This window comes from Anthonomus grandis, chromosome 12, assembly GCF_022605725.1.
Source record: "Anthonomus grandis grandis chromosome 12, icAntGran1.3, whole genome shotgun sequence".
In the NCBI taxonomy this organism is placed as follows: Eukaryota; Metazoa; Arthropoda; class Insecta; order Coleoptera; family Curculionidae; genus Anthonomus; species Anthonomus grandis.
In genome coordinates, this window is record NC_065557.1 from 10,876,783 (window position 1) to 10,902,522 (window position 25,740).

Genomic DNA, 25,740 nt, shown 5'->3' on the forward strand with positions numbered 1-25,740 from the left:
TCTGCCCTCTATAATAGACAAGGAAGTTGGGTTCAGAAAAATAATGGAAATCAGTTAAAAATTATAAATAACTATTAAGCAAAAGTTTATAGAAAAGTATTATTTTCATGTGAGTGATATTTCTTATTTTTTTAAACAAAACAACATATTGTTAATTCCATGAAGGAACTACCTGTCTCTAAATATTAATAAATTAACTTTATACTTATTAAGTTTTTATATAGGGATTGGGAGTGTAAACTCTAGCTATCACGTAGATGGTGTCCAATTACAGTTATTAAAGACCGTAAAGGATCTTGGGGTAATTTTTGACTTCTTTCATGCGGGAGCCAATACTCAGCTATAACTTCCAAAGCTCTGCATTTTTCCCCTATATTACTAATGCTGTTTGGCATTTTAAACTATGAGCATTATGAACATGGGAGTGTTAAGAATCGATTTATAAAATATTTGGATAAGAAATTTGCTGTTCAAATAAAGTTATAACATCTGACAGACAGGTTTAAAAAAAAATTTACTGCTTGACATGGATTTTTGCTAGGTTTTTCATGTGAGATAAGTATTATTTTGCATGTTACTATGACTTAAGCACTTAATCCTAGTCATTACGTAACATTAAATTAAGTATCTAATAGATATAATCAATTTTGTATACTTGAAATTGTATTGAATGTATCGTAGTTTCCAAAATTCATATTTTTAAATGCACTGCTATTTAAAAACAGAGCAATGCATTTAAAAATATAAATTTTGGATTTGTTATAGGTTTTTATTTTTGTATATTCTCTTTTTCATTTTATTTATGTAAAAATGTTTTAAATGTGTTTCCTCGATTTTAGTGCACTATTTATTTATTTTTCTTTGGGTACTTACTATTAGATACTTTTTTTGGATAAATTATTCTACTTTATAGGCTACAACAGCCCTCAACTGCGTTGAGAAGCTGAAATTATGCCTTTTAATCCACATTTTGTCTGTCACTTTTTGTTACAATGGTGTTTTTTTTACAGCTTTGTAAACATATATGTATATGTGGATTAATAAACGTTATTATTATTATTAGGAATTGATGGCTTTATACACCATTTTTTTTTCATTCAAAACAGCTTTATTGATTCCGAAATGATACATGTAATGATCTTAGAAATCAGCTTACTCTAAATGCAGAAAACAAGGTTAATATTTCTTTTTAGTCAACATGAAAAAAAATGTGCCTATCCCAAGTAAATTCCATGACACAATTTTATTAGCTTAGAGATATTAAAAATATCCTTAACTTTTTTTTTACATAAACTCTGTCAGTGGAGATTCCTTATATATCCTGGTGAGCTATCATATAACTTATGATAGCACCATAATGATAAACAGATTTTAATACAATATTACTTTGTATTTTTGGTCTATACAATTTACTCTTCTGCCTACTGAAGTAAGAATGTATTCATATTAACAAATTTAATATAGGAATCTTTGGTTTTATTTATAATATGATTTACATAAAGAAGTAATTAGAATTTATGAGTAAGCAATGTGGTAATGTGGTAAATAGTATATGTTTTTTGTTGCTCTATTTTGTAGGATTTTAAAGAACTTATAATAATTTGATGCTTTATCCCTAATACCTAATAAGTAACCTATTAAGTAATGTAAATGACTGTAAATATGTGCATAATATAATTGTTTACATATTTTCTTTTCAACTAAGTATCCTACCTTCCTAAGTATTCTTAGAAAAGGTAATATTTTTCTCCTAATACTGTTAATATGCCAGTTCTATGACAATGTGACAATTCACATAATAAACCTACACATTTAACAACTAATTGACTTTTAAGTATTTGGTTACCAATAAAATTATCTCACTGTTATTTATGTTTTTCTGCCCTATCATCATGTAGCATGATTTATCAGTGTTTAGGGTCAATTTGTACAATCTTAGCCAATCACTTTAATTTTATGCTTTTCATAATTTGTTTTATGAAATTTATTTCTTTTAAGTTTAAGTTTACGTCAACAGGTAAAAACGTTTAAAAAGTAACTAATAACATTTTTATTGATAAATTACTTTTTTAAACAATCCTATCTTTTAAGCTAGTGAAGTAAAATATAGCATAAAGTTGTGTTAAAATTTTTAAAAAAATGGTAACTTTAGTCTCTACTACTGTTGTGATGCCCCCTGTATATCCAAAGTTTTCTGCCTAATGTAGATCTGAAATAGATCTATAATGTATAGATAGGGGCACTTTTTCATAAAGGTTCATGAATTATTAAGGGGGTCCGGTCTTTTTTAATACATAATATATTAAGAAGAATGTTGGTCTAAACATGGACCCTTAAGGGACCACACATAATGGCAGTTATATCACTAAGCATGTCATGGACATTAATAATTGAGTGTCTATCTGTTAAGCAGCTTCTAAACTAATCAAGTAGTGTCCTCCAAACCCTAGTCTCTTTTAACTTTAATAAAAGGATATTATAATAATTATATAACACTAATCATTAATAAAACTTTTCTTAAATCCAAGGACACCAGGGAGCACAAATGCCCTTTGTCAATTTTTTCTTGCAATTTTGAAATGAAGTCTAATGCAGCAATTTCAGTGTCCTTATTCTTCAGAAATACATTATTATTTTTTTATAAAAAAAACCATTCTTATACAAATGAGAAAGAAGCCTTTCATTAACACATTTTTCTAATATTTTTGAACATACAGGAAGGACTGATATGGGATGGTGGTTTGATACTTTTTCAGGGTTACCTAATTTGAAAATTGGTGGCACTTTTGCAATTTTTAGTTTTTTGGCACTTACTACTAATAATAAATAAATAAATAGTTTTAGAGCCAATCTGTATTTTTAGTACCACTATGTTACAAAGAACAAATCTTGCTCCATACAACTGGTATTATATTGTAAAAGTAATAAAATATTTTTATGAGATGGTTTTCTGTTACCAACCAGATTTTAAAACACAATATTTTTATATGATTTTTTGAAGCATACATTTTAAAATATACCACCTAATTCTGTGATGGCCTAAGTTATGGCTGTCTTTAAAAACAACTTGTAGAGTATAAACTATTATACAGCATGACCCCCCTTAAGGTTTACAGTCAGTTTATACAATTTTTTTAACTTTTCATGTACAAAATTCATTGTTATAGCATCTAGCTGTGCATCTGACTTTTCTGTTTAATTTATGTCAATATTTAATTTAATTTTGTATTTATATCACAAAAAAGAAACGAAGAGAAATGAACTTAAATACAATCCTTGCTAGACTGTTTTCTATGAGTTGCCCTGTATATATATATATGATTTTCAATGTCCCATTTATAACATATTAAGTTAAGAAGTGGGCAATATAATACTTAAAAATGCCTGGTAATGGCACTTTACATAAAAAATAATGATCAAATTTTAAGCAAATAAAAACACAAAGAACAAAAAGAAGATTACCTTGACTCCTTATCTCATTGACAACAGTGTCGGCAGCCTTTGAGGAGCTGCCATCTCCATGTCGGCCACCACCCAAGTCATTGACAATTACTTTAGCCCCTCTGGAGGCGAACAAATGAGCATATGCCCTACCGAGTCCCGCCCCTGCTCCAGTAACTACTACCACCTTTCCATCAAACCTTAGGTCTGCCATCTTCTTGCTGAACTAAAAAATAAGTGTGGAAAATAAGTGTTAAAATATGGCAGATAAGATTTAAAAGATAACAGTAAAACTAAAAACCTACATTTTTTAGTGGTATTTTAGGACGACTCTGCCTTAGTTGCAAAGCAAAACGAGTAATGCTACTAAACCTCATTATGAAATCGCATAATTATTAAAAATAATCATTATCTTGAACTTTGAACCCAGGCCATATCGACACCACAAGCAGAATGTAAAAGTACATTATTAATGTAAAAAAGTGTGAAACAATACACTTAAATGTTTTCGAAAGATTAGTACTCAGTAGGTGATAAGGCCAGTATTAAAAATAAACTATTTGGATCTACCTTTCTTAAACTTTCACAGCCAATGATAACTTACTTTAGGAATTATTTAAGGGAAAGTTTGGAAATAGTGGAGCTTACCGACAGAAAAATGAATTAATACTATCAATTCAGTGTTAAGAAACCAGTTTTAATTTCGGTATTTTAATTACTAAATAAAAAAGATAATTTCTAAATTTCCCAATTTTTTTTTTAGATTTGAGAAAAAATAAACAAATATTGTCTCTCAGCTGTCAAAATAAAGTGTTTTGATTGGCTGAAATAAACACGGGGCTGCCTACGGCACGGCAGTAGGACGTAAATTAAAGCAACGTTGTATGATAAATGTTTGATTTGATTTTTTAAAGACTATAAGATGTAGTTTTTTTTAATTTAATAGTAGACTGTGAAGGAACATAGGTTCACTTTTATTAAAAGGGTTATTTTAGACCGAAACATAAAAAATACATATACAGGATTTAGCACATCACTAGTTTGTTCCACACACTCGTAAATACTATTTACTTTACATTCGAAGAAATAATCAGCACTCAAAAAATTAGCAATCGAATATTTCTAATAACTGTAAAATTCACAAACCCTTTAGAACCATAAAGATCCTTTCTTGCATGGTCTTTCACAGTCTCCTGAGTTTATTTCTAAAAGTCTTACTGAACGATGATGCCGCAAATGTTGCGTCCTTGAATCTGGAGGGTCAGAGCGGATATGGTTTTGTGATCTATCCAAGGCATTTGCTTGTATAGATCATGAAATACTATTGTCTAAGCTCAATCAGGCCCGTTCCTGGCAGGTATGCAGCGAATGCACTGCACGCAGGCGGCAAAAGTTAGGGGCGCACATTTGATCTCTCATCGACACGTCTGTCATAAACAAAGTCCATTTTTTATTATAATTTTCGTAAAAGCAGGAGACTTATATTATGTAGAATACTACTATTATCTATATAATTAAACTCAAAAGAAAAACAATATCAATGTTTATAAGTTTAAGGGGACATTGATTATTGCAAGAACCTCCTCGGTTTTAGTCGATAGCGGCACCTTTGGAGTCGGGCTTTGTTTATTGTTTTTTTTTTGGGCGCCTCTAATTTTTGCTTGTTTTCAGTATCCATTTGGCAACGGCAACCCTAGTAAAATATTAAAATAAAAACGTAGTCAGTTTAGTGTTTAGTTAATAATATTGATTTAATAATTACATATTTTGTTTTTGAATTTAGTGTTTGGCAAAGTGAGTATTGCAAGTAAGTATGTATTATTTGTAATAAAACTGATTATCAATAAATTTTAAATATGATAAATGTTAATATAAAATTAAATAAACTCAATATCATATAAAATAATGTTTTTAAAAAAATTATGTATGTAACACATGCAAAAGGTTGGAAATTTTAATTTTTATCCTCAACCTGAACAATTACACATTGATAATCAGTCATCAACAGCCATCAACGTCTATACTGAACAAGAAGATATTTTAGAAACAAATACTTATAAAGGGAATGTTACTGAAGCGGTCATAGCAGTAGATGTTGATTTTTACGATCCCGCTACGTGGCCAAATCTTTTAGGTCACCGTTTAACTGAAATAATTGTCTCAAAAGGCGCTATTCAGATTACAGAAAACTTCCCCGTCGATGAAACTGGCAGAAAATTTTCAACCACGCAATATATGAGAACATTGGCAAACAGCGAGAAAGTAAATAGGGATTGGTTAGTTTATTCAAAAAAAGTAAATGCTGTTTTCTATATTTTTTGTAAAATTTTAGTCTGCAGTCTCATAAACTAATGTTTGGTTATTCTAATTGGATACACTTATCTATTAATCTCTCTCGTCACGAAAATAGTATGGAACATCTGAAATTCGAACAAAAATGGTATGAACTAAAAACTCGTTTGGTTTTTTTTCTTTTCAAAATGAATTAATTAGTTTACTATCGAAAAATGTTCAGCGTGAAATTTTAAACTGTCTAAAAACAGCAAAATATTACTCTATAATTTTAGATGAAACTCCTGATGCCATGTTGAGCAGCTTACTTTTGTTATACGATTTGTTCATTGCTCATCACAAGAAGTCAAAATTAGGAAACATTTTTTAGGTTTTTTCAAGCTACAAATACAACAGGCGAAGGACTTTTCACATTTTTAACGAAACAAATACTTCCAAAATTTGATATAGACTTACAGGATATGAGAAGTCAGGGCTACGATAATGGTGCAAATATGTCTGGTAAACATGTAGGTCTTCAAACTCATATTCGAAATGTTAATGCCAGAGCAATGTTTGTGCCCTGTTCAGCCCACACATTAAATTTAACCGTTAATGATGCAGCTAAAATTACATATGAAACTGTTGGTTTTTTTTCCATTATCCAAGAGTTGTTCAACTTTTTTTCAGCTTCGCCTTACAGATGGGACATTTTAAAAAAGAATTTATCAAATTTGACGCTAAAATCAGTAAATGAAACAAGATGGGAAAGCAGAATTAATGCTATTCGCCCTTTAAGATATCAATTATATGAAATTTGTGTAAGTTTACATTTTTTAAAAGAAGATAATTCAAAAGAAATGAATACGAAACACATGGCACAGTCATTATTAGCTAAAATCAAAACTTTTTAATTTATTTGTTCTCTTGTAATTTGGCATGATTTCTTATTAAAAATTAATATGATAAGCAAGATGCTCCAAAATCCAAGTTTAAATTTGGATGAATGTTATAAAGGAGTCAAAAATGTTATTAGTTATTTTACTGAAAAACGGTCTGATAATGATTTTGATGTTTTTATCAGTGAAGCTGTAGCAGAAGCCCACAAGATGGATGTAGCGCCAGTGTTTCTCTTAGTACGACAAAAAAAAACAAAAATCAGTTTTCATATGAAAGTACTGATGAAACTGTTTTCGATCCAAAACAACAATTTAAAATACATTTTTATTATCAAATTTTGGATACCACAATTCAATCTTTACAGAGACGTTTTGAGGGAATTTCTTAATGATTTATTTGGGTTTTTCAAAAATTTTTAAAATTTAGATTCCGAAGTAATAAGATTATCGTGCATGGATTTAGACATGGATTTAGCTTTGCAAATTCAAAAAGAAGAAAAGATATATAAAGACGTTGATCGATTTTAGAATCGATTTGCATAATGAAATCGTGTCTTATAAAACTCTAAACCCTAAATCTAAAACCGATGCAGACTCACCTATAAACATTTTAAATTATATTACCAAAAGTAATCTAATATCTTTGTTTCCAAATTTATTTATAGCCCTCAGAATATTTTTGTGTTTACCTATATCGGTGGCGTCGGAAAGAAGTTTCTCGAAATTAAAAATTATAAAAAATTATTTAAGAACTTCTATGTCCCAAGAACGATTATCGGATTTAGCAATTATCTCGATTGAAAACCAGATTTGTGAAGCCATTGATCACAATGAAATGATAAACGAGTTTGCATCTTTAAAAGCCAGACGTATTTTATTGTAATGTGTATTTGTTTCTCATATCCTTGCTTTATATGTATATTATAAATTAGTTAATAGGTATTTTTGCTTAGAATTTGTTTCTATTTGATAACTTTTTGTAAACTTTAATAAAAATACATTATTTTTAAATACCTATATGCATACATATTATTTTTAATTACTATTTTAAAAATAAATATAAGGGGCGCCAAAATATATTATGCACGCAGGCGCTTGACACCCCAGGAACGGGCCTGAGCTCAATAAATATGGTTTGTCGGGTATGGCATTGCAATGGCTGGAATCCTATCTATCACATCGTACTCAGAGAGTTACAGTATCTGGGGGTTGGTCTGATATTTTTAGATCCCATAAGTCTAGAGTACCTCAAGGTTTAGTGTTAGGACCGCTATTACTTTTGCTGTATGTAAATGACTTGGGCTTCTGGAGATTGCAGGGCAAAGCAAAGCAATGATATTAGAGCTCAAGTTTTCGAGGATCTTAAAATGTTATTGGGGTGGTGTGCTTCAAACGGGCTTGTTGAATGTCGGTAAGACCTTTATTATGAGGTTTAAAGGGACTGAAGAGTCGTCCTTGCAAAAAAATAAAACTGCAAGTTCCTTGGTATTACCATTGATGGTCGCCTGTGTCAAAGATATCCTAAGGCCTTTCAATGTTCTAAGGTTTTGTTCTATTATAAACTTCTGTTTTTGGCAGCCGTTTTACTTATTTTTAAGCCTCTTTTGTTTTTTTTTATAATGTGTTTTTTTTCGTAATTTTCTAGTTTAAAAATATATGAATCAATAAAGTTGTAATTTTTTAGGTTTTAGGATGCTTGTATAAGAAAAGTTTTCGATATAATATATACGGGGCTATAAAATATTATTGTGTATTCTCGCCGTATCCCTAGCCACTCCCAAAAGCTAAACGTCAAACGTCCTAAATATTAGAAATCCAAATGGTGGAAACTCAAAAAAATAGTGATTTTCTCCTTTACGTGTTGTCAGCCTTTGTCAACTATTGGCGGGCAATTTAAACTTATCACTCCTTTTTTGCTTGTAACTAATTTCTATGTATAGTAAGATAATAAATTATCACAATTTACGATTAGGATTTAGTCAATATGTAATTTAAATGTAAACAATCTTATCGGGGCGCAGTAATACTTCAAAAAATCATATTTTAGTTATAAAATGCAGAGTGTCTGTTTCTGCCCCCGTTATCGAACAGTCGTCCATCAATCAAGCAACATAAGGTTTTGTTTACTAATCAGTCGAGTGCGGCCGTTGTTTTTTTAACAAATTAAAGGGTAGAGCTTGTGTCAAAACGGCGAGTTTTTTTAACAATTATTGAGGAAAAGGTGAGTGTTTCCGTTGCAATATTCAAAATACGCGCATTCGTCTCCATTTTTTGTACATTTCCGATTTTTTTTTTAACCGAATCCCCTCCTACGTGACACGTGCGGTGCACTGGTATTTCCTCTTGTTCATTTCACCTTTCAAAGGAAAACGTGTGGTAGTGTTCGGCGTTGTCAGGCGACATCATTTTTACCCTCAGGTAAAATCATATAAAATCTCTCAATTTGCATTAATTAGGTAAGCACCTGGAATAGAAACTGCGACACGCTATGACTAATCATTGAATCGGAAATCTAGGCGGGGCACTGCACTCTACAGTCAAAATTCGGGGCCACGTGTATTCTGTTTACAGTTTTTTGCTTTGGGGTCTTTGTTCTCCTTAATTTCTGGCAGTGAGTACTCATTTGTGTATCATAATTTATTGCTAAATATGATTATTAACAGCATAATTCGTTTTTCTGATATAATGTATAGCTAAAGTACTACTTTCTTGTGAAAGTGCCTTTCTGTCTTTAGACTTAAAATTAAGTTTTACTTCATTTTTTATTGCTTGCTTATCTATAGTATTTAATGATAAAAAAGCTTAAAATGGAACTCTTGTAACATTATTGTTATATGCTGGTAATTTAGATCCCATGCAAGAGAAATGGTTGTAAAAGTGCTTTAACTAAACATTTGATTGTCCTGTCAATTGATACAGTGCATGTCATTTAAGCCTAATAATGACTGATATTACAATTTCCTTGAAATTTATGGTTCCTTGTTTTGTCATAATGTAGAAACTCTCACTTTCCACAAATCCCGAGTGGCTTCAAACCTACTCATTTGATAAATGTACTTTTTTCAGATCTAACAGCTTTTTCCAGTTTTGGATGAAACATATCCACATATTGCTAAAAAAAAGTTTAGTTTTACAATTTTCAAACTGCCTTTCCATTGGGTTTTTAAATGAAATTTTTTATTTGGTCGGAAATGTTGTATCATAGTAATGGAAATTAGCTATTTAATTAATAAATTAAGTAGCTAATTTCTGGAAATTACTAAGTTAATATGGGATTATGTTGAATATAGCTTAAGCTTAAATTGTGATAATGGATATTTCTTTGGAATTTAAACATTTTAAGTAGGTACTCATGTTTTCTATAATCAAATATATTTTGCAGTAAAATTCCAATTGAATTCCAATGCTGATGTGTATTATAAGTTTGTGATTCAAATTAAGAACAATTTCAAACTCGACTCTGCTACTGACTTATTTGGCATAAAGTTTATTAAAATAAATTTTAATGTTCAATACATTACTAATTATATTTCAATATCCAAGAAAGTATTCAATATTTAATTAAAGTATAAAATTTTTGTTAATTAATGCTAAACAGATGGGATGTTTGATGTTCAAAAAAAATGGATATGATTTTGCTAAGTATAGAAAGAAAAGAAAGAAAGATATTTTTCTAAGTGATCTTGGTGATTTTCGACTAAATTTTTACATTTCTCATTGAGTTAGGAAAGAAAATGATTGAAAATAAAATATATGAATTAAAAAAAAAGTATTGATCTAGAGATTTTGTAGTTTTAATGGAAAAATGCAGTATCAAAAATAGTTTATAGTTTTTAAGTCTTATTTATTAAGTATGAAATTGGAACCCATCAAATGCAAGACTATTATTTTTAATAGTAGAAGAGAAAATATTGGGAATATTTCTGTAAAATATTCCTTAGATTTCTAGCATGTTCCTGCAAAATTTCCCACATTGTAAGTTTTTTTTACAGTTTATTGTAATAAATTCCAACACTTATTCAAACTTTTCCAACATTCTACTAACACTTCACACCCTCTTCTGATCCGCAAGGCTCTTACAATATTTGACACTGCTTTTGCTTCAAAAAAAAAGTATGGTCACTACAAGTTCCATTGCTTTTTGTAGTAATGCTAATGAGAGAGAGAAAATTTTATGCCAAGTTTTATTTTTATTTAAAATTATTACCACAATCCTTGGTGAAACCAAATGTAGCAGTCTAAGTTGTCTCTTAAAGTTGTTACCTTACTTTAAGTGTTAAGAAAGCCTTCAAATTAACTTTTATTTTTTTTTTTAGAGGGTTTTCTGCTTATTACCAACTTTGTTATTTTAAATGAAATCCCCATTATTTTTTACTAATCAATGCACATACGAAATTTTACTCTTTTTTAAGATATTTCATATTTTTTATTTATTTAGCTGAAATCAGTCTTGTATTTGACATAGGTGGTAAAGCAAAGTAGCATTAATAACTAATATTGATGCTGATTACTTAATACTATTACATGACCATATAAATAGTATTTTATTGTGCACTTATTATACAAATTATTACTTCTACAGTTCTACTATTAGTTATCAAATATATTTAAATTTATAAATTATTTGAACCTGTGTATACATTGTCTATAAAATTTTACTCATAGCACCAGTAACCATTTTTTATTTTTCAGCCTATTTTGTTAGTTTATGTTAATTATGTTGGAATAGTTTCAGTGTAAATGGTGGTTATGCATAGTTCTTTGGAATTTAAACATTTTAAATATATATTCCGGTTTTCCTTTAATATCAAATTATTTATATATATATTTTGTAGTAAAATTCACTTCACAAAAAAACACTTTCAGATAGATGCTGATGCATATTGTAAGTTTGTGTTTTGAAATTTAAAAAAATTTGAAACTTGGATATTCTGCTGATTTATTCAGTATTATATTTGCTGGGCATTTTTGGTCTTTCTAATTTGATAGACATTCCGGGGATGTTACATTTTAATGTTCAATACATTACTAATATGTTTTAAGAACATAATTTTTATATTTAATAGAAAAATGGATGTATGGTTTTGCAAAGTGTAGAAAACATATATTTTTTGGTGATTTTTAAATTTAAATTTTGTCAATGAATTTTTACAGTTATTTTGATGAGGATTCTGATTTAATTTAAAGTTCTGGAGGAAAAATATGTTGCAGTTTAAAAAATAGTTTCCAAATGTCTTGTATTAAGTATTTTATTAAAATTTCAGATTAGAATCTTAGGATACATCAGATATATTCTTAGAATATTTCTGTAGGATAGTCCTTAGATGTCTATTGGAAACTATATTAGAACTATTGCTGCAAATAACCTTGTATTGCAAGTTTTGTTTACAGTTTATTGTAATAGATTCATAAAAATTAAAATGGTTCTTTAATGTAATATCCTCTCCTAAGCCACAGGACTCAAACAGCTCTGATACTGCTTTTTGTAGTATATGCCAATGAGCGAAAATTTTATGCAATGTTTTATTTAAAATCATTACCACAATCTGAGATAAAAGCAAATGTCCCAGTCTCTTGTTGCATCCTAATCATTTGACTTCCAGGATATTTTAATTTTCGAACCTATTGGATAGGAATGGATACCAATTGTTATTTTAAATGGAATATATTATAAATTATATGTGTTTAATTTTTACTAATAGAAGTACAGTAGGCTTGCGTTAATGTGAACTCAGAAAATTTCGACTTAGTTCGCATTACTGAAATGTTCACATTATGGAGATTATATTAAAAATAGCTAAAATTAAAATAAAAGAGAACTACATTGTACTTTATTTATCTTTGTATTTATTTATAAATTTATTTATTACAGTTTTAAGCATTATACAAAAGTTTTATTTAAAAAAAGATGTAAATTTTGTTTGTACTTTTTTTTGCGACAAGTTTAAGGCTACAGCCTTTTCTTTTAAACCTTTTAGTGTAATAATGTCCTTTATGTCGACATAGCTTTGATTGGCCCATTGTGTGACAATTTTCAAGGCTGCAAGAGCCTCCAAATGCGTAACTTTTTTTCCTTCAAAAGTTAATATCTCGCAGTTACTAAGTATCTTCTGAATCATTGCTATCAAGATTTTCCTCCACTGCGTCTGTATTCCATTCCTCAATGTCTTTGGGATTATAATCAATCTAAAAACAATCATATCTCAATGAAATTCTGTAAAAAAATAACTATTGTAAATAACTATAAAAATGTAAAATAACTATTACAGACTTTCTTCTTTTAATTTCTAAAAATCGAAAATTAAAAGGAGTAACTAGCACTAAATAATACCTGTTCAATTGTTTGAAGCAATGTCATGGTTTCATTAACTGCAGCTGCTCTAACATCATTTTCCCACATCTCTTTTAGTCGAGCTAAAGGTAGGTCATCCTCGTCCAAATTTTTTCCCAAAATATTATTCCAACATTTTGAAATTACTGAAGGCTCTATTTTTTGCCAGGCCATATGCAATTGCATAATAGCATCTCTTAAAGTTATAACTTTTAGGGCCTCAGCTACTCCTTGACCCTTTGATACAATTGAACTTAATAGGCCTTTTATGTAAAATAGTTTGGTTATTCCCAAAACATTTTGGTCTAATGGTTGAATTAATTGTGTAACATTCGGGGGCACAACAAAAATGTGTCCATTAGAAGTTTTTAATTCTTCTGCCAGTGGATGCGAAGGGGCATTGTCTAACAGGAGAACGGCTTTTAAAGGAAGGTTTTTGCTTCGTAAAACTGATTAACCTAAAAACCCAATTTAGTCTTAAAAAAAATTAAAAAGCAAACAAAACTTTCACTTACCTCTGGAACAAAATGCTTAAAAAACCAATTTTTAAAAATTTCCTGCGTCATCCAGGCATTTTTAGTGCTTTTATAGATGACTGGATTATCAAATCCTTTAAAACATCTGGGTGATTTCGCTTTTCCTAGTACTAAAGGCGTTAGTTTGTGTGATCCCGTAGCATTTGTGCACCCCAAAAGAGTTATTCTTTGTTTAGCTATTTTTAGACCAGGCGCCGTTTTTTCAAAAATTGCAACATAGGTTTTATCTGGCAATAACTTCCAATATAAACCCGTCTCATCTGCATTATAAATTTGATCTTCTGTTTGTGAGGCTGCAATTGCAACTTTTCACCTGCAATTTTAAGCAGCGTTATACCATATCGCCATTTAAATTTTTGAAGCCATCCATCGCTTGCATTAAATTTATCGTTGAGTTTTAATTTTCTATGTAAATCTAGAGCCTTTTCTTTAAGCATAACACCCGTAACTGGCAAATTTCGTTCACGCTGTTTGGTAAACCACTTATACAGCAAAGTTTCCATCTTGGGGGGTTTTCTGCACTTTTTAAAGTGCATTTTTTAATTTTATTAGGTCTTAAACTCTCTCCAACAACTTTTAGAATTTTTTCTTCTTTATTTTTAATTGCACAAATAGTTGATTTTGCTATTTGATATTTTTTTGCTAGTGCAGTAACACTCATACCATTTTTGTGCTCTTCCAAAATTTTTGATTTCTCATAAAGAGTTAAACACTTCTTATTAATTTTAACCATTTTAAAAGGCCACTGCGCAAGATGCGACACTCTCTTATCTAATAAACATCAACTAAATGACCAAACAACGTTTCAAATGCGTAAACCCAATATCCACTAACAAGCCTAGACAAGTCTACACAGGATTACTAAAGATTTCTTAAAATTCACATTATCGAAATATGGGTTTGTTCACACTATAGAATTAACATAGAAAAATATTGGTGTTCACATTAATGAGTTGTTCATAAAATCGTAAGTTCACGTTACCACGAGTATACTGTATATATGAAACTTTAGTCCTTTTTAAGATAATTAATATTTTTTATTGATTTATCTAAAAACAGTCTTGTATTTCAAATTGGTGCTAAAGCAAAGTAGCATTAATAACTAATTATGATGCTGATTAATAAACATCTGTTTTTTAATCTTGTATTTTTTTTCAGTTTTTTAAAAAGTATTCAGGGTAATAAATATGTCCCAATTTAATAATATTTAACTAATGTAAACATTGTTTTTTTATAAATTAGACACCCTATTTTTATGTTATCCCTCTAGGGTCTAGGCTTTCAATTCTCTTTCATTTGATACATATATGTCTGGTTTCTGAAGTAAGCAAAAGGACATATATACCTAAAAATTTCCTATTGTTATAATTGTATTTGGTTGTGCATATCATATACAAATTATTACTTCTATTTATTAAATATCAAATATATTTAAATTATCAAACAACAAAAGTAGAGTAAAATATAACAATATTATCTCTATGTCAATAAAAATGCCATTAAAATTTACAGATTATTTGAACAGGCCTATACATTTTCTATTAAATGTCTATTTTACTATCAATAACCATTTTTTATTGCTTAGCCTCAATAATTTCTCATTTAATTGTTTTGTTTTTAAAAGTTTTTAATTTTTGTAAAAGTCGTCCTACATAAAATCTTACAAACTCTTGCATTTGTCATTAAATGGGTTTAATAGAGTAAATTTGGCTTATCTAATATTGCTTCATCTATGGCCAGGATTTTTGTAAGTATCTGGTAATCTAAGAAAAATTTTTTCATCATTTTAAAACACAAAATGGTCTTCTGCAATCAACAGGTATTGTAATCGAACAGGTAGAAACTTATGAGTTTAATTTTTTATTTTAGGAATTTTTTGGATTCATACTTCATTCATAGATTGCCGCCAGACACACATGCATTGTGTTTAAGAGTAGCTTGTAGCTAATCTTTGCCTTTGTAAGCAAATAAGCATTATTGTAACATTTGCTGAATAAAGACATTTTATTGTTATTATTATTGAGAGTAATAATTCAGAAAAATTTATATAGAATATTATTTTTTCAGATCTGAACCAAGATGGTGCATGATACTTCAAGTTCCAGCGACGAGATCGCTAATCCGCCTCAAATAATCGAAACGCCACCAAAAGGCATCCCCATCGGCAAGTACCGTCTTGTAGGATGGGCTGTAGATACGACAGGTCGTCGTTTAATCGACGAAATCGTACAAATAGCGGCTTACACGCCGAACTCTTCCTTTTCCCAGTACATCATGCCATTCTCCGACTTAAACAGCATCTACAGTCGTAAACACAACATTAGGGTGTTCAACACCGCCCGCTACAGGAGACTGAAAGATCTGAGAACCGGACAATTCCTAAAAACCAAAAGCGAAATTTCTGCCCTCAATGATTTTATTGAATGGCTTGAAACTGCTAAAGGGGAAACTGATGGAGTCATACTAATATTCCATGAGGTGCGCAAATCCACTCCGGGCATGCTTCTCGAAGCTTTGAAGAAAAACAACCTTTTGGACCGCTTTGACAAAGTATGCAAAGGATTCGCCAACGGCTATAGCATCGCAACCGCTAAATGCCAAAATAGCATCAAGACTTATAACCTTCGTGTGATGGGGAAAGTATTATTAGGAAGAGAAAATACTGATTTTAGTAATGCTGTAGTTAGGGCTGCTGCTGTGTACGATATCGCCGTTCATCTTGCTCAAGGGGAGAGGGAAGAACTGAACCAGGCACCTAAAATTAGTACTGGAACCGAGCCTGAGCTCATGGCATTGATTTGCCCTTTTACTAATTCATTAAGTGATGAGGAGGAAGAAACCAAGGCCTTGAAGGTAATATTTTTATTAGAAGTATTGATAGTTTAATAAATTCATTTAAATTAATATATTACAAAACATTACTGAAGTCATTTAAACATAGGAAACCTAACAATACAGTAATTACCAAATAACGAGTTTGTACCAAAAAATGGCACCTTCGCGTGACCATCTGTTTGTGCCTCAAAAATAAATAAATTCCTATAAACCATATAATTCTGTACTATAAAGAGTTTGAGCAAAAATACTTAAAAAAAAAAACCTCTTTTAAAGTTCAATTTTAAATATTTGCTAATAAATTAAGTATTTATTTACAGGAGTTCACAAATTTGCCTAATGAATTTCATTGTGTCATCATATTTTTATAATTAGTTAGTGATTGGTTTAATTTATTTTTATTTTGTTACATAACTTATAGTACTTTAATGGTAAAAAAAAGATCACAGAAGGCTGGCCCAGATTTCTGCTTAACTTTGGAGTATTATTAATTTGCTACCTCACAACAGGATATTATAGTTCGGTAACAGCTCTATTAGGGGTGAATAATTGATATTAGAAACTTTTTTAATAGGCAAAATTTATGCAAGATAACGAATGTTTTTATTCAAAAATAATGTTTTTTAGAAATCACTACCTAAATTTGGGTTATATTACAGTGTAATATCAATTAAAATATATCTAGAAATAATTAAATGTTTACATAATGCTTATATCTTGTGTTTTATAATAATGTTATTCCTTATCTGTGCAAACAACTAACAAAAAAAAAGTTAATGTTTTTGGTTTAATGTAATTGAGTTTTACTGATTCCAGAATGAGATACAGTGAAAAAAACATAATTAATAATTAACAAAAATTAATTGATAATCCATGTTAGTTGTTTGTTTTTTTGTCAAAAAACTAATTTTTTTATTCACCTTCAAATAAAGTTTTGAGCATAATTATTAAATGGTTTTGCTTCATTTTTTGATCTGACAAAGACATTTGACTGTGTCCCATCATATTCTTATACAGAAGCTAAAATTCTATAATTTTCATTCAGATTAATCTTAGTCAATCCTACTTGAGTGACACATCACAATATATCATATAGTGGTCAGAAATCAATAACCTGGCAGCTACTTCATGGTGTCCCACAGGGTCCTGGGTGCACCCTGTTTCTCATCTATATCAATCAATGATTTAGTGAATACAGTACATTGTACAGAATTAATACTCTTTGCTGATGATACTCTATTTCTCTTATAAGAAGGATTTGAATATTGATGGATGTGTCGTTTGTCAGATACTTGTGAGAGCCTGGGGTCTTGGTTTGTCACTAAGAAATTGTCTCTGAATTCTTCTAAGACTCAAACAGTGAAAAGTGCTTGTTAAATACCCTGGAGTACTTTGACCCAGGTGTGACTTAGTCAGAGCATGTGGATAATTTATGTAAAAATTTCCAGTGTCATATATCTTTTAAGGAAACCTTCTGGAATTGTGTCTGTAAGAACCTTGTTGGCAACCTATCATGGGTAGTTAACTTCTTAAATTTCCTATGCTATTCTATGTGTCGGGGATACTGCATATGCCAAAAGGGTGTTTGTCTCCAGCATAGGTGAATTAGCATAATTACACTATAAATTATAAGCTTGCAGCAGGGAAAACTATTAGACTCTGCTTTATGACTGTATCATCATTGTATACATATTTGTGCTTGTGTTATGTCTTAGACTAATCTAAGCCAATACTGCACCTACTTTAATTAGCACAATGGGCTTGGAAAATTAAAAAAAAAATACATATATTTTCCTAAAAATAAATACAACATAAGTTTATAAGAATAATAACGTTTATTTCAAGTTGTTAGGGTAAGTATTTGCAAAGTTATAAGGCTGCTAGTCTGGGGCTTTTTATACCTCCCGAGATTCCGTCCCAATTACGCGCTACGTCATAGACGTCGACGCGACGCGACGGTGTATTATAGAGTGCTCGCTAGCCAGCCAGCCACAGCCTAGTGCCCAGGCGTTATTTTGACAGGGTGGTTTTGTTTCTTGACATTTTGACTTTTAACTTTTATTATTGACGTATTTTGCTTATTGACTAATTACAATGGAGCAGGGGGATTTGTTCGTGGTCAGTCAGACAACTTACACATTATATAAACGTAAATATTTTAAAACTATAAATTCTATTCAAAAATAATTAAAAATAAACTTTTACTTTGACACTCTGTTTTTCAAAAACTAAGCATTTTTCTTAGACAAGATAACAAAATAACACCTGAAACGAGCTGCTTGCCACCAAATCTGCAAAAATGTCATTTGGCAATTGTTTATCCTACGAAATTTAAATCAAAACACTGATGTAATATCCCACCTTGATATCCAAAAAGTATAGATTTAACCAAAAATTTTACTTAAAAAAAACCAAGAATCTCTTAAAATACACTCAAAAACAAGTAAGCGTGTCACCATAATGCGAGAAAAATTCGGCTCACTTCGTTAACATTGTAAATATAGGCTAATACCGGTCCAACCATTTTCCTTGCCTAAGGCGTTTTTCGACATAGAACATTGGTACATATGAACTTATTAAAATACAATACAATGTTTATAGCAGGTATGTGGAGCAGACATTTTGAAAAACACAAACAACAGCAAAAACATGCATAATAATATTAACAAAGCAGCGTGCGCGGTCGACATGCTAGCGTCGGTCGTCGCGTCCACTTGGGCGCCTGTGACGTATCATCCCGGTATCATCCCCCCATTTTTACTAGAAAATAATCGAATTATCGTTTCCAAGCTCATTATCCAACCAAACAAAGGGATAACATTGTCCTGAGTTTGTCGGGCTTGTCAGATCTAGGAATGGCTCTGGTTTTCTGGGCTCATGATTCTGTAGTACTCTTTCCCCCAACTTTTGCTCTTTGAAAAGCATTTTTTCTTGGACATCTTTTTTATTTAATATGATCGATCTGTTTGTAGTGTAGGATTAAAAAGAAAAATATTTATTATTTAATCTTCAATGTGACTAATTTCTTACATGTGTGTACCATTTATATTGACTTGTGTAATACTATTAACTGTAATTTGCATAAATAGATTGATTCGATTTCACTAAACTTGAATTACCTCTTTAGGTACTTCTTGAGAGACAGAACACATTCCGGCCAGTCTTTGGTGCCCTTCTGAAGGCGAGTTCTACGGAGAGACATCATGCCAATCATTTAAGAAGACTTTTGGCTGAAAACAATATCAACTATGACTTACTTAAGGAAGCTTACGAGAAGGGGGCTAAAGATGCTTTGGATAAAATATTGAAGCAAGAAGTAAGTGCTTAATTTAATACTAACAAAACAAATCTTTCTTATAATGGCCTTGTAGTACAAGTATTGGAAATTTAAAACACAGTGTCCTTTAGTTACAGTATTATTTAAATTGAATGAATGAACTTTATTCTGCAAAAATTACAATATAGTTGAGACAAAATCATACAATTTAGTTTAAGCATTGTCAATGATAAGAAGAAGAAATAGTTACCTACAAAAATAAAAAGTTTAAAAAATACCTACAAATAATACACATCTTAAAAATATTCAACTTATAAAATCTACACTGTAATACTCGCTATAAAACCTATATTCCACCACCTTTATAACTTTTAAACCATATTTCCTGTAAACTTTGTTGAACTTGGATGGCTTAATATGGAAAATCCAAGAATTGCTCATTCTTTGACATTTTAAACATCGTATTCCGCCTTATCTTTTTATATTTAATTTTTTTTTTGCCTTATCATAAAACACAGTTATTTAAATGATAATTTTCTTACAATTTTGCATAGCAAATAAATTTCTTAAATTTATACCTTGATAGACTATGAATTTCCTGTAAGACTTTTTGTGAAAAAAAATTTTACATCTAATGAATTAGCAGAGTACAATTGAGTGCTTAACTATGATTCCTGGATTGTTAAGTTGGTTTTTTTTTTGGTAGTCACTTTTCTGTAAATTGGAAAAAGTGTTTTTTTTATATATAACTCAATAAGCAGTATTCAATTTCAAATTTCAATTTCAATTTATTCAAACATTATATACACATACTGTTTTACAATAGAGGGGTCATGCCTAAGTTGATTTAACAACTTGTATGCAGTACTGTCCTCAAAAAAGTTGGGAAAAAAACTAGTTTGTTATACAACTATTCTTGAAAGTCTACAATATATACAGATATACAAGGAAAATATTTAAATAAATTTATGACTAGTAGACGAGGATGGCGACGATTGAACGGAGAGTCAGGGCTGGAGGTAGCTGTATCTAAAATAAGTTGTCAAAATAATTTGGATTTTCTAATAAAAAGATTCTTGTTGCCTTTTGAAACTTTTTCTTGTTATTGACAGAATTTTTTATAGCAATAGGAAGTCGATTGTATAATGTTGGTCCATAGTACGTTACAAATCTTTGGCATAAAGTGTTATTCATAAAAGGTACTGGAATTCGCTTTTGTAATCTTGATCTAGTTATATAAGTACTTTCAGAAACAGGAGTATTTATTTTTGTTGTAAAGTTTAAGACACAGTGTATGTACAAATTTCGCATATTCAAAGTGGCATACACCACGCAGACTACAAAGGGTAAATCTAGAGACTTTAATAGAAAGTTTAAAATGGAAATATATCAAAAAAATAACTGAATTTGTGGATGCAGCACGATTAACCGTTTATTTTGTTTTTTCTATTTGTTGTTTGGTCATGGGGTTGCAGAGCCTGCTTGGACAAAAAATGGAATAGCCGACTTGGGACATTTAGCACAAAAAATTAAGAAGCATGAAAATACGCAAGCTCATATCAATGCGCAATCAGAAATACAGCTTTTGGGAAAAGTATATGTACGACAGCAGTTGGACAATGCATATAGGCGGAATATCCAGCAGCAAAACGAACAAGTTAGAAAAAACAGATATGTGCTTTTAAAAATTATTGATTGCATAAAATTTTGCGGAGCTTTTGAATTACCCTCCTCTTACATAGCACTTAAAGAACATATTGAAAAATCTACAGTCTTTAAAGGGATCTCAAAAATCATTTAAAATGAATTGTTAGATTGTATGCTACATGTGACCCAAGAAAATATAAAAAAATAAATTTTGAAAGCTGAATTTGTTGCTGTCATGGCCGACGAAACGACCGACGTAGCTGTTACCAAATGGCTACAGTATTTAGGTATATTTTACCAGATGGAAGACCGGTTGAACGTTTTTGGAACTTTGTCAACCCACCTGACCATGATGCAGTTAATCTCTCAGAATGTATCAAAACTCATTTAGTACAAGTGTTAGATAAACCAGAGAAACTTATACCGCAAAGTTATGATGGCGCCAGTGTAATGAGTGGTCGTGTTGGAGGTGTTCAAGCCTTTATTCAACGTGATTATATTTATGCTTTTTTTGTTCACTGTTATGTACACCAGCTCAACTTGATTTTGTCTCAAGCTACTAGCCAAAATCAAGAAGTGCGGGTATTTTTTTCAAATTTAAGTGATTTCAAATTTTTTCGCTTATTCTCCACAACGAGTTGCAGTTTTGGATAAAATTGTCGGTACAAGAATTCCTAGATCGTCTGCTACAAGATGGAATTTTAAAAGCAGATCGATAAATACTGTATATTATGAATATCGCGAATTGTTAATAGAATGTATGGAAAAAATAGAAGCCACTTCAAAACAGACTCTTACTATAAATCAAGCTACTGGTATTGGCCGTATGTTACAGGACTCTAAGTTGGTGTTCTGGCTAACTGTATTTCATAGAATATTACCACATGCTGATATTTTATATAATCAGTTACAAAAAACGGCGACTGACCCAGTGCAAATTCACACAGCCATAAAGTGTTTTGAAACCTGCATTCAAAAGGGGAGAAACAGTTTAGAAACAGTTGAAAATGAAATTTTGATAGATACAACTACTATGACTGAAACTAAAAGGCGACGTACAAAGGAAGACCCTCATATTAGCAGAATCGTAGCAGCCAAGGAAGTGTGTGATACGATAATTACACACGTGAAAGATAGATTTTCTTTTACAAATCATTTAAATGCAGCTATTCTTTTTTCCTGTGACAAGTTTCCACAATTTGAGAGGCATTTTCCTTTGCAATGTTTGGAAAATGTAGTAGAAGTATATTCGTTTTTTAGATAAAGTTCGCCTACAGACTGAATTAGAATTAGTTTACCGAAGAACTGATTTCAGAAATAAGTAGTGCTATTAGTTTGCCGCAGTTTTTTTTATAGAAAATAATCCTCAAAGCATATTTTCTGCTACTTTTACACTTTTACAAATAATTATTACCATACCAATGACTACGGCCGAAGGTGAACGATGCTTTTCAACACTGAAGAGAATAAAAACTTTTTTGCGAAGTTCTATGAATGAAGAGAGACTGTCAGCCCTAGCAATGCTATCTATTGAAAAAAAGTTTATAGAGAATATTTCAAACTTTAATGAGGCTGTTATTGATAAACTTTCTGAAAATAAAAATAGAAGAATGGATTGTACGTTTAAGCACTGTACTAATTAATGTGTTTTTTTTTTATAAATGTATCTTCTTTGGTAAAGCTAAAAAATAAAAAAATCCTTAGTAGAAAAAATCTATATAATTTACACCTTTTTGTGCACCCCCTTTAGCATAAGCCACGAGCCGCCACTGTTATTTGGATAATTTTGTATTTTAATTATCTTTAATGTTTTTTTGTTTTTTAAACTACAGTTTGATTTCTGTAAACTTGTATTATTCTGGCGTTATTATTATTATAAATAAATCTTACGATTTTCAGATTGCCAACGCAAACGAAGCGGATCTAACCGAACTGCTCGAGATCCTGGACTGTTTCTTTGATCCCGAGAAGGAACCGATCCGGCCCAAGGCGCCTTTTTATCGGTTCCCGAGGCGACCGAGGCCAAAATCCTTCAGTAAAAACAACCGATCCAACTCGCGAGGCAAGAAAAACCCCTCGGAGTCGGGCAAAGGCGACGAATCGATCGATAAAGTCGAGAGTAACGAGAACTCGGGCTGTAGCGACAACGCGGGCATTGAAAACGCCCCGGTCAGTGCCGAAACGTCGCCCCAGAAGCAGCAAGAAACGCAGCAACCTGCAGAAGTGCCTGCTAACTAATTTAGACTAGATTGTTCTAGTGCCTTTATTGTAGAGTTAGATGGTTTATTTCAGTCAGTCGGGTGACAAAACCTGGTATTTGTTCATTTTTGCAAGAATTTTTTACCAAGGGCGCGACTTACAGGACCAACTGATTTACCCTTAGAGTATTGGGGAAGTCAAGCGTGGGCAGAGTAAGAAAATATTTTTTTTACTACACGAGTTGGATATGTGCTATTTAGGTAAATGCCTAGGCCTAAACTGTGTTAAGGTGTCAAATGTTCATCAAATCATAACTATGTAGTACACCGTTCAAAACTAAAACATTCGAACGGGAAAATCGATTCAAGCGAAAAATAAAACGCTCTTAGAGATGTTAAATCGACGTTTCGACCTCTTTGAGGTCATCCTCGGTGCTATAATAAATTGGTTGTGTTTTTAAGAGAAAATTCATAAATAAATTTATTTAAGGAACATGTTAGTGCATGTCCATGCTACGCCCTCTCATGGTAAGTAGGGATTATTGAAATGTGCTTGCTCTGAGAAGGTAGTCCTAGTAATCCATCATATATTTCTTGAAAGTATTTATCAATTTATATGTAGCTCTGAGGATCCTTATAGAGGTCGAAACATCAACTTAATTTAAACACATTTTTGTACAAGGGAGTTATTTTTGACAATTCAGATCAAATTTTGGGTAAATAAGATGTTCTTGTCGACGGTTTAAGTTTCGCCCGTGGAAATTAAGCAAAATTGCCATAATATCGTGTTTTGCCATTCCGACTACTGATTTATAATTAATTTTACGTTTAGAGCCAGTTTTGACTGTGTTTTGGGTTATTATTTGGTTAACCCAGAGTTGGTTGGAAAACTTTTTATTTAATTCTTTATTAGTTATTTTGTTCTGAATAATTTATAAAGCGATATTTTTTCATGGATTTTTCGACGCATATTTTTTTTTTGTTGGTAATATATCTAATATATTGTGTTTTCGTTGAGAGTTATAGATTATTTTTACTTTCTGTTTATTATTTTTTTGTGATAATTTACTTAATAATGGGTAATTCATTTGTAGAAATATTTATTGCCTGTTATAATGAGATATTTAAATATGAATAAAACCATTATTAACTGCAAAAGTTTTTTTTTCACGTGTTATTTAGAAGACGCTTTTTGGAGCTTCTCTGTTTGTCTCATGAAATGTCAAGTTTTTAGGAGGAGGTTTTGTATAAATAGTATATTGTATACCTAGTAGGAAAAGCTTAACATTCCCGGGCGATCGTAAAAATTGCCAGTCGAGGCGCAGACTATAGGTTTGTTCTCACAGCAGTAAGAAACAAGTTATCGACAAATAAACATGCGCAATAGAGTAAAATGCGTTCGCACAGGAACTTCTGATCGGTTTCAAATCAAAAGTTTGATGTTCTTACATAAATTTCTGATCGTCATCTGATAGTCAGACTTGTTTTCGGATTTATTTCAAGCAAAGTGTCAGAGAATTCGTGTAGCCAGTCAACGCCGATCTTCGGAATATGAACATAACCTCTAAATTGTTGTTTGTATTTTGTCATTTTGTATACTCCTTGATATTCGTTTTGAAAATTGTATTTTAAATTGTTGGATTAGTCTAAAAATAAACATTAAGAAAATAAGTGATTTTGAATCGTCGGAAGAATCTGATCAGAATTTTGTTGATTCCGAGTTATGTTGATTCCGACACAGACTTTTAAAGAAGATTTAATTGAAGAACGGATAAAGCCCAAAAATCAAAACTATTTTGATGAAACCGTGTCCCAATTTAATAGAATAGAATTTCTGGACTATTTTAGAGTAAGTCTTGAAGTAGCAAATAATCACACAACCTTAAACTATATTAATAATATACAGCTATTTCAAGGTTGTAGTATAATTTTTTTTTGTTTATGTTTGATTTATTTTCCCATTTCCCACTGGCATTAAAAAGTAAGGTTATTTTTCTTCTCCACTCAACCCGTATTTGATCTTCGCACAGATGGTTTCAAATCGATCAGAAGTTGTAATATTTTACGCATGCTCATCAAGAATGGTTTGGAAACAGTTTTAAACTTGTAAGAAATTTGCAGTGAGAACAAACCTCGAGACTGGCAATACGGAGTCCGGGAATGTGGCTTTTCCTACGAGGTCTACATACTATTTTTCCGAAAATCGGGAATCATTAAAATTACGGTAAATTATTACTAATCATGTTAAAAATTTCAAATCATTATTATTTTTCCCTTAAATAAAAGAAGCCATGAAACATTGTTT

General features: G+C 30.9%; 2 protein-coding genes across 6 annotated transcripts in view; one reads left to right on the forward strand and one right to left on the reverse strand.

Annotated features, from left to right (window-relative positions):
- LOC126743269 (peroxisomal multifunctional enzyme type 2-like) overlaps window positions 1–4,149 on the reverse strand; it is a 34,282-nt gene extending 30,133 nt beyond the window's left edge. Inside the window, exons 1-2 of one of the 3 annotated variants that reach the window (XM_050450276.1) lie at window positions 4,046–4,149; window positions 3,463–3,667 (exon numbers count right to left, since the gene is read on the reverse strand). In XM_050450276.1, the coding sequence (XP_050306233.1) occupies window positions 3,463–3,655 (193 nt within the window). In that variant the 5' untranslated portion in view covers window positions 3,656–3,667; window positions 4,046–4,149. Of the gene's footprint in view, window positions 1–3,462; window positions 3,668–3,746; window positions 3,913–4,045 lie in introns of those variants that run through there. The other 2 variants (XM_050450277.1, XM_050450274.1) reach the window with 2 other exon arrangements.
- Window positions 4,150–8,666: 4,517 nt separating this feature from the next.
- LOC126743000 (maternal protein exuperantia) lies at window positions 8,667–24,454 on the forward strand. Of its 3 annotated transcripts, none has more exons than XM_050449903.1 (4): window positions 8,667–8,832; window positions 15,546–16,331; window positions 19,441–19,629; window positions 23,137–24,454. In XM_050449903.1, exons 2-4 carry the CDS (start codon window positions 15,558–15,560, stop codon window positions 23,473–23,475), a joined length of 1,302 nt encoding a protein of 433 aa, XP_050305860.1. In that variant the 5' UTR covers window positions 8,667–8,832; window positions 15,546–15,557; the 3' UTR covers window positions 23,476–24,454. The 3 variants fall into 3 exon arrangements, with proteins under 3 accessions (XP_050305860.1, XP_050305863.1, XP_050305864.1); XM_050449906.1 differs by lacking the exon at window positions 8,667–8,832 and adding an exon at window positions 8,865–9,029; XM_050449907.1 differs by lacking the exon at window positions 8,667–8,832 and adding an exon at window positions 9,124–9,222.
- Window positions 24,455–25,740: the final 1,286 nt, after the last annotated feature.